Source organism: Haemorhous mexicanus, chromosome 30, assembly GCF_027477595.1.
Source record: "Haemorhous mexicanus isolate bHaeMex1 chromosome 30, bHaeMex1.pri, whole genome shotgun sequence".
NCBI classification, from domain to species: domain Eukaryota; kingdom Metazoa; phylum Chordata; class Aves; order Passeriformes; family Fringillidae; genus Haemorhous; species Haemorhous mexicanus.
In genome coordinates, this window is record NC_082370.1 from 3162357 (window position 1) to 3180693 (window position 18337).

At 50.6% G+C, this 18337-nt stretch overlaps 3 protein-coding genes across 3 annotated transcripts; all 3 read left to right on the plus strand.

Annotated features, from left to right (window-relative positions):
• Positions 1-272: 272 nt before the first annotated feature.
• On the plus strand, positions 273-6248 carry GOLGA7 (golgin A7). The gene is made up of 5 exons (XM_059870555.1): positions 273-454; positions 1720-1872; positions 2313-2414; positions 3682-3745; positions 4973-6248. Exons 1-4 carry the CDS (start codon positions 344-346, stop codon positions 3727-3729), a joined length of 414 nt encoding a protein of 137 aa, XP_059726538.1. The 5' UTR covers positions 273-343; the 3' UTR covers positions 3730-3745; positions 4973-6248.
• A 5498-nt stretch (positions 6249-11746) lies between these two features.
• Positions 11747-14139, plus strand: GINS4 (GINS complex subunit 4). Its single transcript, XM_059870562.1, has 7 exons — positions 11747-11905; positions 12053-12139; positions 12416-12529; positions 12963-13060; positions 13388-13476; positions 13843-13933; positions 14029-14139. The coding sequence occupies exons 1-7, from the start codon at positions 11777-11779 to the stop codon at positions 14123-14125; spliced, it is 705 nt and encodes a 234-aa protein (XP_059726545.1). The 5' UTR covers positions 11747-11776; the 3' UTR covers positions 14126-14139.
• Positions 14140-16989: 2850 nt separating this feature from the next.
• LOC132339927 (protein phosphatase 1 regulatory subunit 3C-B-like) lies at positions 16990-18324 on the plus strand. Its single transcript, XM_059870560.1, has one exon. It carries the CDS (start codon positions 16990-16992, stop codon positions 17845-17847), a length of 858 nt encoding a protein of 285 aa, XP_059726543.1. The 3' UTR covers positions 17848-18324.
• Positions 18325-18337: the final 13 nt, after the last annotated feature.

The window sequence follows — 18337 nt, forward strand, 5'->3', positions numbered from 1 at the left end:
CCCCGGGACAGTGCCGCCCCCGGGATAGCGTCTTGCACCGGGACACCGCCTTGCCCCGGGACAGCGCTGGGCGCCGGTGCCTGTGAGCCCGGGCAGTACCAACTACGGCCGGGGGGGGGTGTGTGTCACGTGGGCTGACAGCGCTCGAGACTAGGGGCACTTTTGGGCATGCGCGCTCCTGCCGTTCTGCGGCCTCCGAGGCTGCGCCTGCGCACTGCTGGGCCTGCCGGCGCCTAGCGGCACTTCCGCCCTCAGCCGGAGCCGCGGCGATTTTGCGACAGCCGTAAGTGCGCGGGGCGGGCGGCGGAGCGGAGGGACCGGACGGGACCGGGGCGGCGGCGCGATGAGGCCGCAGCAGGCGCCTGTGTCGGGCAAGGTGTTCATCCAGCGCGACTACAGCGGTGGGACGCGCTGCCAGTTCCAGAGCAAGTTCCCGGCCGAGCTGGAGAACCGGGTGAGGCGGGGCTGGCGGCGAGCGCGGCGCACGGAGCCCGCACACCGGGCAGGGCCGGGCCGGGCCTCACGGGCCTGCGCCAGGGGGGCGTTCGCAGGTGCCCTGCCTCGGTCGGAGCCGGTTCCGCGGGTTCCCCGGGGGCGGGGTGGCAGCTCTTGCTCTGACCGGGGCCGTTCGGGTGCGGGAGCGGACGCGGTTCTTCCGCCGTGTCCCCAGGCTGTGGTCGGTGCTGGGGAAGGCGGCTGGTGTGCAGCAGTAGGGCAGAATGCACTGGTTGTGTGTGTGAGAGCAGAGCCTGCCCTGTGCTCTCAGGTGATAGCATTGTCCTCTCCCTTGAAATCCTGCCCAAGCCGCTTAGAGGCCTCACAGCTGCTGTCCCAAGTACTTTCCTTTTGGTCACTGCTATCTGAGGTGGTATCTTATGGTGACAGTGAAACAAACACGCCTTCCTACCCCATTTTCTTTCTCTGGCTTGGCTTTTTTCTCGTCCCCGTTCCTGTGCTGTGGGTGTGTTTGGTTAGCACTGCAGCAGCACCGAGGCACTGCGGGTGTGGAGTGTCCCTCCACTCTGTGCCAGTTCATTTTAACCATTTTAATGTGGTTTGACCATTTAACACATTCATTTTAATGTGTGTGAATTCTGGTTTTTTCCCAGTTGAATTGCACGTTTGCTCAGGCGTGTTGCTCTGAATGGTTTTGTGTCATATTTTCTGAAAAATCCCTTCACCAGGATTTCTTCTCCTGGGAAGATGAGAAGCTTCAGAGGAAAATGTAAATGATAATTATCTGATTGCTTCTCCTGTGTTTGGCTGCTTTGGAATGTGGTCTGGAGATTGTTTGATTGGTTTAATGTGAATTATTTTTACATAATGACCAATCACCATCAGCTGTGAAGAGTCAGTCAGTTTTTATTATTTATTTTTGTTAAGCCTTCTGTCTGTATCCTTCACTTTCTTTAGTATAGTTTTAATATAGCATTCTATAATTTAATAATAAATCAACCTTCTAAGAACATGGAGTCAGATTCTCATCTCTCACCTCGTCCTGAAGACCTCACAAACACCACAGTTTTGTGTCCCTGCTGTGTTTGAATTCAGAGTCAGCCTGAGCACAGGACAGTGTCTAACAAAGAGCTGCAGGTCTGTAACTCTGTGTGTTCCAGGGTTTGAGCACAGTGCAGGTGATCCCTGAGTGGAGGTGGATGTTCAAGGGTGCTGGTGAGTTCTGGAGTGTGCTCCTGACAGCCTCACTTGCTTTTCCTGCAGATTGACAGGCAGCAGTTTGAGGAGACAGTCCGGACACTGAACAACCTCTATGCAGAAGCTGAAAAACTTGGGGGCCAATCTTACCTTGAGGGTTGTCTCGCCTGCCTGACTGCCTACACCATCTTCCTGTGCATGGAGACACACTATGAAAAGGTATGAGCTTGTTTCCCCCTTCATCCTGCAGGCAGGTACTTGGTTCTTGGTGGGATTCCTGTGACCTGCAGTGTTTTGGTGCAGATTCTGTGCAGAGGTACCTCAGACATGCTGGTACTGCTCATTTTGGGACCCATGGGGGTCACCCTGAATCCTGCACTGTGGAGCCACCAGACCAGTTGTGTGTCAGTTCTCACATTGCCACAGCTGTGACTTCTGTGCTGTTTCATTCCCAGGTTCTTAAGAAAATTGCTAAGTTTATTCAGGAAGTTTTAATATAGCATTCTTTAATCTAATATTATGTGTTAATGTACTTCAGACATGCTGGTACTGCTCAGTTTGGGACCCATGGGGGTCACCCTCAATCCTGCACCGTGGAACCACCAGACCAGTTGTGTCTTCTTGCCACAGCTGTGCCTTCTGTGCTGTTTCATTCCCAGGTTCTAAAGAAAATTGCAAAGTTCATTCAGGAACAGAATGAGAAGATCTATGCTCCTCAGGGCCTTCTGCTGACAGACCCCATTGAGAGAGGATTAAGAGTTGTATCCTTCTGTGCCTTCTGATGTTGTCTCCTGGTTTGTCTCAGTGAGGCACCTCTGCTCATGCTTGATTGGGATAGAGAATCAGTGATTGGTCTTGTTGCTGTCTGTTGTGTCCTGCTCCCCAGTTAAAGTTTGGTACGTGGAGAGCCCATGAGGCTGTAGAACCCAACCTCTGAGACTCAAGATCCTTCCTCTGTTCCAGTAACCTCCAGAAATGCTGTTTTTCTGACTGTGTTGGTAAGACAGAAATTGATGTGGTGAGAACAAGACCTGGCTGTTAGTCAATGTGCAAGCCTCAGCTCAGGTTCTGCTGAAGATTTAGACATACAACATCACTGCAAGCCCAGCACTTGCTCTTCTTCCAGTGTGGCTTATTTCAACCCTTTTTCTTCAGCTGTTGAGCCACACTTCCCCCTCTGGAGGAAGAACTTGCCCCACTTCTCCTTGTCAGCCCTCACCACCAGGTACAGCATCCACCTATGCTCAAATTCTACTGTAGTATCCTCAGAGTTAAGGTCTCATTTAAGTGCTTTTCTGAATAAAAACTTGTTAAGAGAAATGCCTGCAAGGCAAGGCAAGTCCTGCCTAGAAAGGTTTGTGTAGGGGAGCTTTTGGTTTGGCTTAGGAGGATTTTCTAACCATATGGAACTTCTTTTCTAGATGCTAGCTCACCAGTGCACTTGCTGTACCAGACATTTTATGTGGTTATTGCCTGAAGTTGTAAAGACCTCTCATAGCAAATGGGGAAGCAGAATGAGCAACACATCTTTCTTTGAAAATACTGAAACCACAGCAGCTTGGAACCCAATGCCAATTGAATGTATGATAAGGTTAATTCCTTGCACTTGGGTTTTCTGTGTCCTTGTCCAAACAGCTCAGAGCTGTCACGTACATGACTCTTTTTTTTCTCATTGTGTTTTCCATTGTGCATACACCTTCAACATTCAACTTGAGTAAAAGCATTTTCAGTTTGGTAGGTGACTTTTTAGCAGTATTAACTTTTTTGTTTGGTGCACAGCCTTCCCCAAAATTTAGCAGGGGGGCAAGGCTCAAAGCCACACAGCACTGAGTTTCTGTGCAGAACTGGGAGGGAGTCAGTGCTCTTGCCTGATGAGCCACCTCACACAGACTGCTTTGGAGCTCTGGGACCTGCCTTTAAACAGCTAAGATATCAAAAGTCCCAACATCTTAATCTTTTTCTGCCTTTTTCTGGGTATGTTTTCATAGTCTCTTTGTAGTGTATTTCCCTAACAGCTTTTCTGTGCAGATTGAAATTACCATTTATGAAGACAGAGGTTTGACCAGTGGAAGATAAAACTGTGGAGTCTCAGGTACGTGTTACCCTTATCTCAGATCAGTCTCAACATCTTTCTGTGCTCAGAGGATTGGGTGCTGTCATGCTGAGAGTTTATCCCACCCATGTATGTAATCAAAGACTGTTCACATAAATCCTGTGTGGACCAGCTCTTCTTGAGAGGAAAAATATCACTACTGGGCAGTATGTTGCTCAACATTACCTTGGAGAAATTTGAGTCTTGATGGTGTAAATATGCTAACTTGTGCTATATCATGTCCAAAATTCTTCTCAGGTAAGAAATGGGCTCTGTCCCTGGGTGCACTCTAGCATACAGAGCCTTTTTGTGGCAGTTTTGCAGTTGGCTGCTGTTCTGGTTATCATGCTGATGTCTTTACTTGTGACACTTTTGGTTGAGAGGACCCAGGAGCCTTAAAAAGCTCTGCTGAGAGGCTCTCAGCTCTCTTGATGCTCTTGGGCACCTCACAAAATGAGGGGTGATTGCAGGACTGGGGCTTGTGTATTTTTTGGGGTCCCCCATCGAAGGGAGGAATGATTAATTTGACTTCATGTTTTTAGAAGGCTAATTTATTATTTTATGATTGCTATTGTATAAAAGAATACTATACTAAAGAATAGAGAAAGGATACTTATAGAAGGCTAAAAGATATTAATTAAAAACTCCTGACTCCTTCCAGAGTCCTGACACAGATTTACACTGATTGGTCATTAAGTAAAAACAATTCACATGAAACCAATGAAACAATCACAGTGTCCAAACACGTTCCAAAGCAGCAAAACACAGGAGAAGCAAATCAGATAATTGTCTTTATTTTTCTCTGAGGCTTCTCAGCCTGCTAGGAGCAAAGTCCTGGGCAAAGAGATTTTTCAGAAAATATGGCAGTAACAGGGGCTCATGCTAATTGTATCCAGTGTAGACCACCACAATTACTGTCCATGCCTTTGCTTTTGGAAAGCTGACTTTGGGACTGTGTTAGGTGCTCTGCAGGCCCTGGGATGGGAGTGTCAAGTCCAGATTGTTGGCAGTCTATGCAGAAAAGAGTGGGAAATATTTAGGCCTGCCATGCAAAAAGAAGCAAATAATAAAGGTCTTTATTTTTTGTTTGGACAAATGGAATTGAGAGTCCTGAATTCTGCTCATGGTAACTAGCTCCTCTTGCCACACTCTGTAGAAAGGTTTGTGTAGGGGAGCTCATGTTTTGACTTGGGAGGAGTTTCTAACCATATGAAACTTCTTTCCTAGATGAAAGCTCACCGGTGGACTTGCTGTACCAAGGTTCCCCTACCTCCTACTTTAGAGCATCATTCCTTTCTCTGCTGCCAGATCCACAGTGCCATCTACTACAAGGACTAACTTCCTCAAACTGCTCCCCAGGGGGTGACCTAGCTGGTCAGCATCCACTTTGCAGTAGATTTGGAAGCAAGAGGATCACTTTTTAGTTTTTGTTTGGTTTGGGTTTTTGTTTTTTTTTTTTTTTTTTCTCAAGAAAAGGCAGAAGTGGTTAAGCTGTGTTCTCTCCTGAAAGAAATGGGGCTCTCAGCCCAACAGAGGTTTAGTTTTAGTCCTGTAAGTGCAGTGCTGTTTGTCCCTGGTTCTTAAACCCTTCTGTGTTTCAGCTGGGCTTTGGAAAGCTCCAGCTCAAAGTTGGGAATTTCCCTCCAGTTCAGTGTAAGAGTGCAGAGTTACACAGTGCCTCTTCCCAGTGAGGAGTGACCCAAGGCAGCGTCTCTTGTGCTGATCCTTGTGGAAAACCAAAAGGCAAAGTGTTCCTTGAGTTAAGGTCTTGGTTATCCCTGGGGGGAGGGGGCTGTAGCCAGACTTTGACCCTGCTGGTTTTTCTGCCCCTGTGTCTGTGCTGTTGTTGGCCCCATCAGTGCTCACCAAGAGGGGTCTGGTCATCCATCAAGCAGTGAGCACAGTAAAGTGGATGCTGAGCCAATAAAATTAATGATTCCCACCCTTCTCTGATTAATATGTGAAGTGTAAAACTGTTTCTTTATGAATTTCTTCTATATAATTTATAGGAAAACATTGATTTGACAAACTGTAAGATACTGTGTAAGATGGATTTCTTAATTCTGTCTCTGGCACACATTGAGGAGTTGAGCTGTGCATTCCTCAGCATCCCCGTGCATTGCTCAGCAGAACCTGCACGAGTGCAGCTCCCCACAATCCAAGCTGGCTGAATCCCTTCTCTTCCATCCTTTTCCCGTGTCAGAGCCCAGGTGTCCTGGTGTAGGGGCCGAGTGTCAGTGTCCAGTTGTGGAAGGAACTCAGGAGGTCAGAGGAGATGCTTTGCAGGGGTGAGGGGCTGGGTTGCTGGGTGGTGGTGCTGCAGGTGCTAATACTGGAAATGGAACTCCAGGCTCATTCCTCAGCCACTGGGGGGGTTGAGATTTGATTAATATTTTCATTGTATAAATTTGTTTTTTCTAAACTGTAACAGTGTTTGCCTTTCACAGCTGTTGCAATATTGGCAGAAGTACTGATGGATCAGTAAACCTTTTCTTAAACTGTGTGCAGGTGTGTTCTGGCAGCGCCGTGCTGCGGGGCTGGGGGTGACTCGAGCTCTGGGCTGGGGGCTGTGCCCGGGCGTGGGGCAGTGTCCCTGTGCCAGGGCTGGGGGCAGTGTCCCTGTGCCAGGGCTGGGGCAGTGTCCCTGTGCCAGGGCTGGGGGCAGTGTCCCTGTGCCCGAGCAGCGTCCCTGTGCCAGGGCTGGGGCTGTGCCCAGGCTGGGGGCAGTGTCCCTGTGCCCGAGCAGTGTCCCTGTGCCAGGGCTGGGGCTGTGTCCCTGTGCCAGGGCTGGGGGCAGTGTCCCTGTGCCCGAGCAGCGTCCCTGTGCCAGGGCTGGGGCAGTGTCCCTGTGCCAGGGCTGGGGGCTGTGTCCCTGTGCCAGGGCTGGGGGCAGTGTCCCTGTGCCCGAGCAGCGTCCCTGTGCCAGGGCTGGGGCAGTGTCCCTGTGCCAGGGCTGGGGGCTGTGTCCCTGTGCCAGGGCTGGGGGCTGTGCCAGGGCTGGGGGCTGTGTCCCTGTGCCTGGCACTGGGGGGGTGCCCAGGCTGGGGGCTGTGTCCCTGTGCTTGGCACTGGGGGGGTGCCCAGGCTGGGGTCTGTGTCCCTGTGCCTGGCACTGGGGGGGGGCCCAGGCTGGGGGCTGTGTCCCTGTGCCTGGCACTGGGGGGGTGCCCAGGCTGGGGTCTGTGTCCCTGTGCCTGGCACTGGGGGGGTGCCCAGGCTGGGGGCAGTGTCCCTGTGTCTGGGCTCCATGGCTATGTGGGCTATGGCTCCATCATGGCCAGTGACCACCTGGTGCCTGGCTGGGGTCTGTGTCCCTGTGTCCGGGCTCTGTGGCTCTGGCTCCATCAGGGCCTGTGGCCACCTGGGGCCTGGCTGTGTCCCTGTGCTCCATGGCTCCTACTCTGTCATGGCCAGTGGCCACCTGGGGCCTGGCTGTGTCCCTGTGCTCCATGGCTCCTACTCTATCGTGACCAGTGGCCACCTGGGGCCTGGCTGTGTCCCTGTGCTCCATGGCTCCTACTCTATCGTGACCAGCAGCCACCTGGGGCCTGGCTGTGTCCCTGTGCTCCATGGCTCCTACTCCATTGTGGCCAGTGGCCACCTGGGGCCTGGCTGTGTCCCTGTGCTCCATGGCTCCTACTCTATCATGACCAGCGGCCACCTGGGGCCTGGCTGTGTCCCTGTGCTCCATGGCTCCTACTCCATTGTGGCCAGTGGCCACCTGGTGCCTGGCCCTGGGGCTGGGGGGGTGTCAAATCTGCTGAGCCCTGATTGGATGAAGCAGCTGCACCTTCCCTGAGCCTCACCATTGGCCCAGAAGTTGCAGCTGGATGCAGCTCCCTGATTGGTGGAGGCAGCTGCAGCCTGAGCCACCTGACTTCCAAAAGAGCTGCATTCGCCTCCTGATTGGCCAGCTCAGCCCACTTACTGATTGGCTGAAAAAGCTTGTTACTGCATCTGCTTTCTGATTGGCCAGCTCAAACCACTTCCTGATTGGCTGAAAAAGCTTCATTTCTATCTGCCTCCTGGTTGGCCGAGCAGCTTCAATCTGCATTCTGATTGGCTGAAGCAGATGGCTTTTTTTTTCAATCTGCATCCTGATTGGCTGATAAAGATACCTTTTTTTCAATCTGCATCCTGATTGGCTGATGAAGATGGCTTTTTTCAATCTGCATCCTGATTGGCTGATGAAGATGGCTTTTTTCAATCTGCATCCTGATTGGCTGAAGAGGATGGCTTTTTTAACAATCTGCATCCTGATTGGATGATGAAGATGGCATTTTTCAATCTGCATCCTGATTGGCTGATGAGGATGGCTTTTTTTCAAACTGCATCCTGATTGGCTGAAGCAGATGGCTTTTTTTCAATCTGTCTCCTGATTGGCTGATGAGGATGGCTTTTTTTTCAATCTGCATCCTGATTGGCTGAAGAAGATGGCTTTTTTTCAATCTGCATCCTGATTGGCTGAAGAGGATGGCTTTTTTAACAGTCTGCATCCTGATTGGCTGATGCAGATGGCATTTTTCAATCTGCATCCTAATTGGCTGATGAGGATGGCTTTTTTTTCAAACTGCATCCTGATTGGCTGAAGCAGATGACTTTTTTTCAATCTGCATCCTGATTGGCTGATGAAGATGGCTTTTTTCAATCTGCATCCTGATTGGCTGATGAAGATGGTTTTTTTTTCAATCTGCATCCTGATTGGCTGATGAAGATGGCTTTTTTTTCAATCTGCATCCTGATTGGTTGATGAAGATGGCTTTTATTCAATCTGCATCCTGATTGGCTGATGCAGATGGCTTTTTTTGAATCTGCATCCTGATTGGCTGATGAAGATGGCTTTTTTTTCAATCTGCATCCTGATTGGCTGATGTAGATGGCATTTTTTTCAATCTGCATCCTGATTGGCTGAATAGAATGGCTTTTTTTTCAAACTGCATCCTGATTGGCTGAAGCAGATGGCATTTTTTCAATCTGCATCCTGATTGGCTGATGAAGATGGCTTTTTTTTCAATCTGCATCCTGATTGGCTGAAGCAGATGGCTTTTTTCAATCTGCATCCTGATTGGCTGAAGAAGATGGCTTTTTTTCAATCTGCATCCTGATTGGCTGATGAGGATGGCTTTTATTCAATCTGCATCCTGATTGGCTGATGAACAGGGGTTTTTTTTTTCCAATCTGCATTCTGATTGGCTGAAGAGGATGGCATTTTTTTCAATCTGCATTCTGATTGGCCGATGAAGATGGCTTTTTTACAATCTGCATCCTGATTGGCTGATGAAGATGGCTTTTATTCAATCTGCATCCTGATTGGCTGATGAGGATGGCTTTTTTCAATCTGCATCCTGATTGGCTGATGAACAGGGTTTTTTTTTTTTTTTCAATCTGCATCCTGATTGGCTGATGTAGATGGCATTTTTTTCAATCTGCATCCTGATTGGCTGAATAGAATGGCTTTTATTCAATCTGCATCCTGATTGGCTGATGAGATGGCTTTTTTCAATCTGCATCCTGATTGGCTGATGAACAGGGTTTTTTTTTTTTTTTTTTCAATCTGCATCGTGATTGGCTGATGCAGATGGCATTTTTTTCAATCTGCATCCTGATTGGCTGATGAGGATGGCTTTTTTCAATCTGCATCCTGATTGGCTGATGAACAGGGTTTTTTTTTTTTTTTCAATCTGCATCCTGATTGGCTGATGAAGATGGCTTTTATTCAATCTGCATCGTGATTGGCTGATGAAGATGGCTTTTTTCAATCTGCATCCTGATTGGCTGATGAACAGGGTTTTTTTTTTTTTTTCAATCTGCATCCTGATTGGCTGAAGAAGATGGCATTTTTTTCAATCTGCATCCTGATTGGCTGATGAAGATGGTTTTTTATTTCAATCTGCATCCTGATTGGCTGATGAAGATGGCTTTTTTTTTCAATCTGCATCCTGATTGGCTGATGAAGATGGCTTTTTTCAATCTGCATCCTGATTGGCTGATGAGGATGGCTTTTATTCAATCTGCATCCTGATTGGCTGATGAACAGGGTTTTTTTTTTTCAATCTGCATCCTGATTGGCTGAAGAGGATGGCATTTTTTTCAATCTGCATTCTGATTGGCTGATGAAGATGGCTTTTTTACAATCTGCATCCTGATTGGCTGATGAAGATGGCTTTTTTTTTCAATCTGCATCCTGATTGGCTGAAGCAGATGGCTTTTTTCCAATCTGCATCCTGATTGGCTGAAGCAAATGGCTTTTTTCAATCTGCATCCTGATTAGCTGATGAAGATGGCTTTTATTCAATCTGCATCCTGATTGGCTGGTGAGGATGGCTTTTTTCAATCTGCATCCTGATTGGCTGATGAACAGGGTTTTTTTTTTTTTTTCAATCTGCATCCTGATTGGCTGATGTAGATGGCATTTTTTTCAATCTGCATCCTGATTGGCTGAATAGAATGGCTTTTATTCAATCTGCATCCTGATTGGCTGATGAGATGGCTTTTTTCAATCTGCATCCTGATTGGCTGATGAACAGGGTTTTTTTTTTTTTTTTTCAATCTGCATCGTGATTGGCTGATGCAGATGGCATTTTTTTCAATCTGCATCCTGATTGGCTGATGAGGATGGCTTTTATTCAATCTGCATCCTGATTGGCTGATGAAGATGGCTTTTATTCAATCTGCATCCTGATTGGCTGAAGAAGATGGCTTTTTTCCAATCTGCATCCTGATTGGCTGATGAGGATGGCTTTTTTCAATCTGCATCCTGATTGGCTGATGAACAGGGTTTTTTTTTTTTTTTCAATCTGCATCCTGATTGGCTGATGAAGATGGCTTTTATTCAATCTGCATCGTGATTGGCTGATGAAGATGGCTTTTTTCAATCTGCATCCTGATTGGCTGATGAGGATGGCTTTTTTTTCAATCTACATCCTGATTGGCTGGAGCAGATGGCTTTTTTTCAATCTGCATCCTGATTGGCTGATGAAGATGGCTTTTTTCAATCTGCATCCTGATTGGCTGAAGAAGATGGCATTTTTTTCAATCTGCATCCTGATTGGCTGATGAAGATGGTTTTTTATTTCAATCTGCATCCTGATTGGCTGATGAAGATGGCTTTTTTCAATCTGCATCCTGATTGGCTGATGAAGATGGCTTTTTTACAATCTGCATCCTGATTGGCTGATGAAGATGGCTTTTTTCCAATCTGCATCCTGATTGGCTGGAGCAGATGGCTTTTTTTCAATCTGCATCCTGATTGGCTGATGAAGATGGCTTTTATATTTCAATCTGCATCCTGATTGGCTGATGAAGATGGCTTTTTTCCAATCTGCATCCTGATTGGCTGGAGCAGATGGCTTTTTTCCAATCTGCATCCTGATTGGCTGATGAAGATGGCTTTTTATTTCAATCTGCATCCTGATTGGCTGAAGCAAATGGCTTTTTTCAATCTGCATCCTGATTGGCTGAAGAAGATGGCTTTTTTTTTCAATCTGCATCCTGATTGGCTGATGAAGATGGCTTTTTTCAATCTGCATCCTGATTGGCTGATGAGGATGGCTTTTATTCAATCTGCATCCTGATTGGCTGATGAACAGGGTTTTTTTTTTCAATCTGCATCCTGATTGGCTGAAGAGGATGGCATTTTTTTCAATCTGCATTCTGATTGGCTGATGAAGATGGCTTTTTTACAATCTGCATCCTGATTGGCTGATGAAGATGGCTTTTTTTTTCAATCTGCATCCTGATTGGCTGAAGCAGATGGCTTTTTTCCAATCTGCATCCTGATTGGCTGAAGCAAATGGCTTTTTTCAATCTGCATCCTGATTAGCTGATGAAGATGGCTTTTTTCAATCTGCATCCTGATTGGCTGATGAAGATGGCTTTTTTTTTCAATCTGCGTTCTGATTGGCTGAAGAAGATGGCTCTTTTCAATCTGCGTTCTGATTGGTCGGAGGGAGGAGCGCGGCCCCAGTCCGTTTCCCGACAGGCCAAGCGGCCGCAGCGCGGTTCCCCATCCCCGGTCTCGGGCTGCCGCGCATGCGCAGTGGCGCGGGCCGCCCGGGTCGCTTGGCGGGAGCGATGGCGGCCGCGACCGGCGGCGACTCGGACGGCGACAGCGAGGAGCTGGTGCTGACCCCGGCACAGCTGATCCACAGCCTGGAGCAGGTACCGGCCGCTGCAGCCACGGCCTTGGGCCGGGGCAGAGGCCGAGCGGCGGGGCCGTGGCCGTGGCCGTGTTTTTCCCTCTCGCTGGTGGTGGGGCTGTGGAGCTGAGGTCTGCCCCGCTTTCACTGACAGCGTGCTTTCTTTCAGGCCTGGCTGAATGAGAAATTTGCTCCGGAGCTGCTGGAGAGTAAACCTGAAATCATCGAGTGCGTTGTGGAGCAGCTGGACCATATGGTAGGTGCTCCTGGCTCGGGTGTGGTGCGGGCAGGCCCTGCTTGCCTGAGGCTCTGTGAGGGTGCCGGGCTTGTCTGCTCCCCTGTCTCTGAGACAAAGCTGCTCCGAGTCTCTTCTTTCAGCTTGCCGTGGAAAGGGGCTCAGGTACGAGGAGGCAGTGTGCTTTGGGTCATCAAAAGCAGCCATAGTCTGGTTTGGTGGGTTCTATGTACAAAACTTCCTCTGTTACTTCTTTGATGTTTCAACCATTTAATTTCTGGTTGCTTTTTCCTGCAGGAAGCAAACCTGAAACGGGCGAAGAGAGGAGACCTGAAGGTCAGCGTTCATCACATGGAGATCGAAAGGATCCGTTTTGTGCTCAGCAGCTACTTGAGGTGTCGGCTGGTGAAGGTAACACTTGCTGTGCAGCCCACAGGTGAAAAAGGCTCATTTCAGGGGGGACTTTACCTACATAGGGCTTCCTGACTCAGTACAGCATTTAATTAAATGTTCTCTCTCTCTCAGAAATGTAACTCAAATTAATTTCTTGGACACACTTTGGTATTGTAATGAAGGAAGATCACAGCAGTGTTGATGACAATGTTGTGAGTGCTGCTGGCTTCATCTGAGCCTGGGCTGGCACAGCTGAGTGCTGTCCCATCCTGCCCAAGTCCTGCTGTGCCTCTGTCCTGCTGGTTGTGTAGCTTGGTGATCCCACGTGGTCAGGAGCAGGGATTTGAGCTGCTCCTGCAGCTTGTAGGGAATGCAGTGGAGAGTGGGGCTTTAAACACTGAACTGGTGGGAGAGATCTGTGTCATTCTCTTGGGTTTTGTTCCAATATTAGATAGAGAAGTTTTTTCCCCACATCCTGGAGAAGGAGAAGTCTCGAGCTGAAGGGGAGCCCTCCATTTTATCACCAGAGGAGTTTGCTTTTGCTAAAGAGTGAGTAGGTTTTCAATGTATCATTCCCCCTTTTCATAGATTATAGAAACTTACCTGTGTGTTTTTGCTGAAGTTCTTGAGACTGTGAGCAGACAGGTTTGAAGTAAGAATCAGTGTGTCTTCCCAGGAGGTTTCCTTGTGGGCAAGAAAAGAACTGAAAATAACTCTGGTGACTTTGAGTCAGTTACCAGGGCAGGCCAAGGGCCTGTCTTTGGCTGTGCCCATGGCATGAGGAGCTGTCTCTTACTCTAATTTTGAGTCAATACTCTCCCTGCAGATTTGTATTTATTTGATAAACCAACTCAATACTTCAATGGTTTGTTTCAGGTACATGGCAAACACAGAGGCTTACCTGAAAAATGTGGCCCTGAAACACATGCCACCTAACCTGCAGAAAGTGTCTCTCCTAAAGTCAGGTGAGTCTGTCCAGACTCCAGGGTAATCTGAAAATTGTAGAAGCAGGGAAAAGTGTGGGGAAAGCTCCAGGGAGCCCCAAATGCAAGGGCTAGTCCTGCACTTGCTGCTCAGTTGAGCAGAGGTGATGTGATGGCAATGTTGTAGCATGGTTCCCTGCTGCTGCCAGGGGATCATGCTGGCCCCTGCTGTCAAGTCCTGTCTTGGACTGAGGCCGAGCACACACATCTGATTAGAAGGGTCTGGTGTTCCCTTTGCTGGGGAGTTTGTTTACCTGTCAGTTTGTTTGTTACCTGTCAGAGCCCCCAGTGCTCTGCAGAGGAGCATAAGTGAGGGCTGAGCTTTTGCTCTCAATGTCTTGTCTGCAGTTCCAAAGCCCAACCTGGACTCCTTTGTGTTTCTGAGGGTGCTGGAGCGGCAGGAGAACATCCTAGTGGAGCCAGAGACAGATGAGCAGAGGTAGGTGGGCATTTCTGCGTGGGGCACAGGTGTCAGTGGGTGTCCCTGTGTCAGTGTCCCTGTGGGCTGCAGCTCACATCCCCCTGTCTCTGCAGGGAATATGCCATCGACCTGGAGGAGGGCTCGCAGCACCTGATCCGCTACAGAACCGTGGCCCCTCTGGTGGCCTCGGGAGCTGTGCAGCTCATCTGAGGGGACAGGTAAGCACCTGGTGGGAAGAGCAGCTACAGCACCATCTCCCCTGCCTACCCACCACAGCAGGGCTGGCAGGAGCTCCCTGTGGGGCTGCCTGGGGGCTGGGTCCCCTTCCAGGGCCAGGTCTCCAGTGCTGTGGCAGGCAGAGCACAGTGGCACTGGAGGTGAGTACCACAGAGGCATTCACTTCCCCCACAGCTCATCAGGCTCCTGATTGCTTGTGACATGCCCAGCATACAGCCATGCAGCCCTTACTGTGGCATTCCTGGCTGAGGGCAGGCTGTGTCACAGGGCACTGTCTGGAAAGCTTCAGTGTGAAGCTGCTGCAATGCCTTGTTTAGGAGCAGTGGCACGTGGCATCACTAAAAGGGAACAACTGTGGTCATGGACTCTGGAGAAAGTAGTTTCTGCTGTGTGTCATCTGAATACCCTCCCTGCAGAGGGTGAGGGGCTCTGGTACACCTTCAGGTTGCATTTGTGAGAGTAGACACTGTCAGACTCCCTTGTGCTGAAGCCACTGCTAAGGGAGGTTCACACAGTTCATTTTTGCTGGTCACACAAAGCAAAAGCTCCTCTGGCAGTGCTGCCCCATGCAGGCCTCTTCTAGTTGGAGGAGAAGCCAGGGTGTTGTGTGGTACCTGCTTAGAACCTGTGGGCAGACAAGGGCTCATCAGGGCAGGGTTTCTCTTCCCTGCATGAGGAGTGTCTGGGGAGCATCTTCCTCTGCAAGGCTGGGGGTGACACAGGGCATCTTGTAGTGTGAGTGGCTTTGCATGTGTGGTTTATAGTCTTCCTAATTAATCCATTTAGGTAAAGAAGATTCTTTCAAGTATAGACATTAAGAGGGGGCTGGGTTTAATCCTGAGGAATCAGTAGCATGTTCCTCTGGACAGCCCTCCAGGAAGGGCTTGTGAACTGTGCCCTGCCTGTATTTACAGCCAGACGACTTCACAGAGGTGACTGAAGCTTCCAGACAAAATCCCTGTTAATCTGCTGCTGTGGAAGCGTGCTCCACAGGATCTGCCTGAGGAGTGTGCAGGTGGCATGTCTGCAGCCTTTCTCCTTGGCCCTGTTCAGTTTGAATGCTTGTCCTGACAGCTTGTACTTGTCACGTGGCTGCAGCAGTGTGAGCGTGAGGGGCATTGTCCTCTCCTAGTGGCTGAACTTTAACTGACCTGATGGTTCCAGAGTGCCTTTGGTGTAGCTCATCTCTGCTTGCAGCTGGCACATGGCTGTGTCTTCATGGCTGGGCAGAGAGTTGAGATGGCTGAGATCAGTCAGGCTCCAGGTGAGAGTCAGTTGTGGCACACCTGAAAATGCTACCTGCTTTTGTGTCCTTCCATGGCTAAATACAGGGCTAAATCTGTGTTACTGCTAGCACTGCACCTCTGCTCTGTCTGTGCTGGGGGAAGGAGAAGTGTCCACAACTTTATTGAGAAAATTATGGGTTTGGCTTGTCCTTTAAATGGAGGAGAAGACACAGCAGGGCATCCACCTTAATCTGTGCTGCTGGGGGAGAATGGGTAAAGTAGGGGCAGCTTTTCCAGCATCCATGGGTTCTGCTGTTAAACTTGATGTCAAATACATTCCTTGTTCTCTGCTCTCCCCAGAGTGGAAATAGTTTGGGCTTACTTAGTCGTTAGCTCTGAACACAAAGTAGGTGGATGGTGGAAGAGGTCACAGGAAGGGCACTGATGGTGAGCTGCAACTGCTCTCCTGGGGGCAAGAGAAAGGTGGGACAGCTTTCATTGCTAGGAAGACTCATGTTTGTGTTGGCTACCCCAGGTGGCTGAAGTTGGGGGGTTTGCACTAAGATGACATGTTGAAAGCATGTTTTTGCATCATATTTTTGCCAGCTGGGCACTGTGTTGAAGCTCAGTTTGGCCATCCTGTGAGAGGTGCCTTGCATTGTGCTGGAAACATTTAGATATGGTGGTGATGGAGAGCCGTGTAGAAATATTGGTAGGTCAGTCAGCTGTGTCGTGAGCTGATGAAAATCTGTGCTGTCAGCAGGAACAATCAGGGCTGCTTAACATAAATGGCTAGACAGCTCTGGGGAGATTAGCAAGGAGAACAAGGCAGGGGTGATCTGATTTAGGTGACAGTCTTTACTGTCAAGGAGTCACATGTGACCTGAACAGTGAGGGTGATTTTGATTATAGATGTCAGGGACACCACAGTGTCTCTTGCGTGCTTGGGTGTGAGCAAATTTCCTTCTCAGTGCACACATCTAGGGTAAGAAGCTTCTGAGTTGGTAGAGCATGAGCTGGGGGTCTGGGGTTTTCTCTGCTTAGACACCCTGGAAATAGCTGTCTTTGGAGAAGCATCTGAGAAGGGGTGTATGAAACCAATTCAAACCTCCCCCATTAAAGCCTAGGTAAGAGGGACATGCCCCCCTTTCTCCCAGAGCTCCCTCCCGGGTGTTGGTAGTTGACAGCCGCTGCTCCTCCGTAAGCACTCGTGTTTTTCTGGCACCAGGACCCATTTCTGTGCTGTTCCCCCTGTTGGCTCTCCGGGACGCGCTGCCTCCGCCGCCGGGCCCGGGAGGAGCGCGGCCCCGCCAGGGGGCGGGGCAAGGCGGCGCAGCCCGCTCCCATTGGCCGCCCGGGAGCTCGGGGCGGCGCTGATTGGCCGGGGCGGGGTGTCCCGGCCGCGGGCGCTCCCACGGTTCCATTGATGCGGAGCCGCCGCGGCGGGAGCAGAGCGGAGCGGGCGGGACGCGATGAGCTGCGGCGAGTGAGCGGGGCCGGGGCGGGTGGGGCGGGGGGCTCGCCGGGGCCCGCGGCCGCGCCGCCTGACCTCCCCTCTTCGTCTCTAGGCTTTTCCAGGTGTGCAGCGGGCGGGCTGTCGCCCCCCCAGCCATGCCCGTGGACCTGGCCGTGCGGCTCTGCCTGAGCCATTCGCCCCCCATCCGCAAACTGCTGAACTCCTACGAGGAGCTGCGGGGCAACCGAGGCCGCAAACCCCTCCGATCCTGTCTCAACCAGAAGCTGAGTGCAGAACCTGAGCCGGAGCGGCGAGACAGGGGCTCCAAGGGCCAGAAGAAGAAGCAGGTCGTGTTTGCTGATATGAAGGGGCTCTCACTGACAGCTGTCCGCTTCTTCTCAAAGATTGAGGAGGACCTCTGTGATTTGCAGCATGCCCTGTCAGACCTTGCCTGTTTCAGACCTAGGAAAAGCCCCCTGTGGGAAGCAGGCAGGTACGTTCTGGACTTCCCACAGCCGTCTGCAAACTACGTGGCTTTCCGCAACAGCCTGCACAGCAACTTTGTGTGCCTGGAGAGCTGTGTGATCCAGGGCCGTGCTCTGTCAGGGACAGTGAAGGTTCAAAACATCACGTATGAGAAGAAAGTGATGGTTCGCATCACCTTCGATGGCTGGAAGAGCTTCCGGGACATCTCTTGCCAGTACATGCACAGCACGTATGGCTCAGCTGACACGGACATCTTCTCTTTTGAGCTTACCCTGCCCAAGCCATCCATTTCCCATAGGGGCGCAGAGTTCTGCATCTCCTTCCAGTGTGGACAAAAGACCCACTGGGACAACAACCATGGGAAGAACTACAAGATCTGCCACGTGGGCATGATCCGCCCTGCCTCCTGTGCTGTGAAGAGTGCCAGCAGGGCCTGGGAGCATCTTGGCACCTCTGGGGCTGCTGCTCTGGTCCTTTCTCACCTGCAGACCTGGCGTCATTCAGAGACCCAGGCTCCTTATTGGTAGGAAGGCAGTGTGGGGAGACATGTAGGTGCCCTCCCTGTCCCTTAGGGAGGGGTCAGCTGCAGAAGATGCTGCTCACGGTTTTGTTAGCTCCTTCATGGCCTGCTGCTCTATGAGCAGCTGCCAGTCGCTGCAGAAGCTTCTTCACTTCTTGCTGCTGCTACAGAGGCTGGAAGCTGCTGCTTGAAGCAACTCCTGCGTGTAGGTTCTCAGGGCAACACGAGAGTAGGGGAGTGACAGGGGCAGGGCTGCGGGCTGGGACTCGCGGCCAGCTCTGAGCCAGGCCGGGAGCCGCGGTGGCCGGTGCTGCCCAAGTGCCTTGTGTGGAGGGAGCTGCTGCTGCGGAGAGGGCACGATCCTGGCGCTCCGAACCGCGCTCCCGACGAGGGCTCACCGCGGGCTCACTGGGCCAGGAGCGGCGGGGTGCCTCCGGTGGTCGGTGCTGTAACGGGGAGTTAATAAAGTCACGGCGTTTCGCGACTCCTGCCTCCTG

Excerpts from the sequence above, each read along its gene's own strand:
- LOC132339927 (XM_059870560.1), top strand. The coding sequence starts at position 16,990 with ATGCCCGTGGACCTGGCCGTGCGGCTCTGCCTGAGCCATTCGCCCCCC.
- GOLGA7 (XM_059870555.1), top strand. The coding sequence starts at position 344 with ATGAGGCCGCAGCAGGCGCCTGTGTCGGGCAAGGTGTTCATCCAGCGC. Across the intron at positions 455-1,719 it reads CGGCCGAGCTGGAGAACCGG|ATTGACAGGCAGCAGTTTGA; the intron begins GTGAGGCGGGGC and ends CTTTTCCTGCAG. Across the intron at positions 2,415-3,681 it reads TTGAGAGAGGATTAAGAGTT|ATTGAAATTACCATTTATGA; the intron begins GTATCCTTCTGT and ends TTTTCTGTGCAG.
- GINS4 (XM_059870562.1), top strand. The coding sequence starts at position 11,777 with ATGCGCAGTGGCGCGGGCCGCCCGGGTCGCTTGGCGGGAGCGATGGCG. Across the intron at positions 13,061-13,387 it reads GAGTTTGCTTTTGCTAAAGA|GTACATGGCAAACACAGAGG; the intron begins GTGAGTAGGTTT and ends GGTTTGTTTCAG. Across the intron at positions 13,477-13,842 it reads AGTGTCTCTCCTAAAGTCAG|TTCCAAAGCCCAACCTGGAC; the intron begins GTGAGTCTGTCC and ends TCTTGTCTGCAG.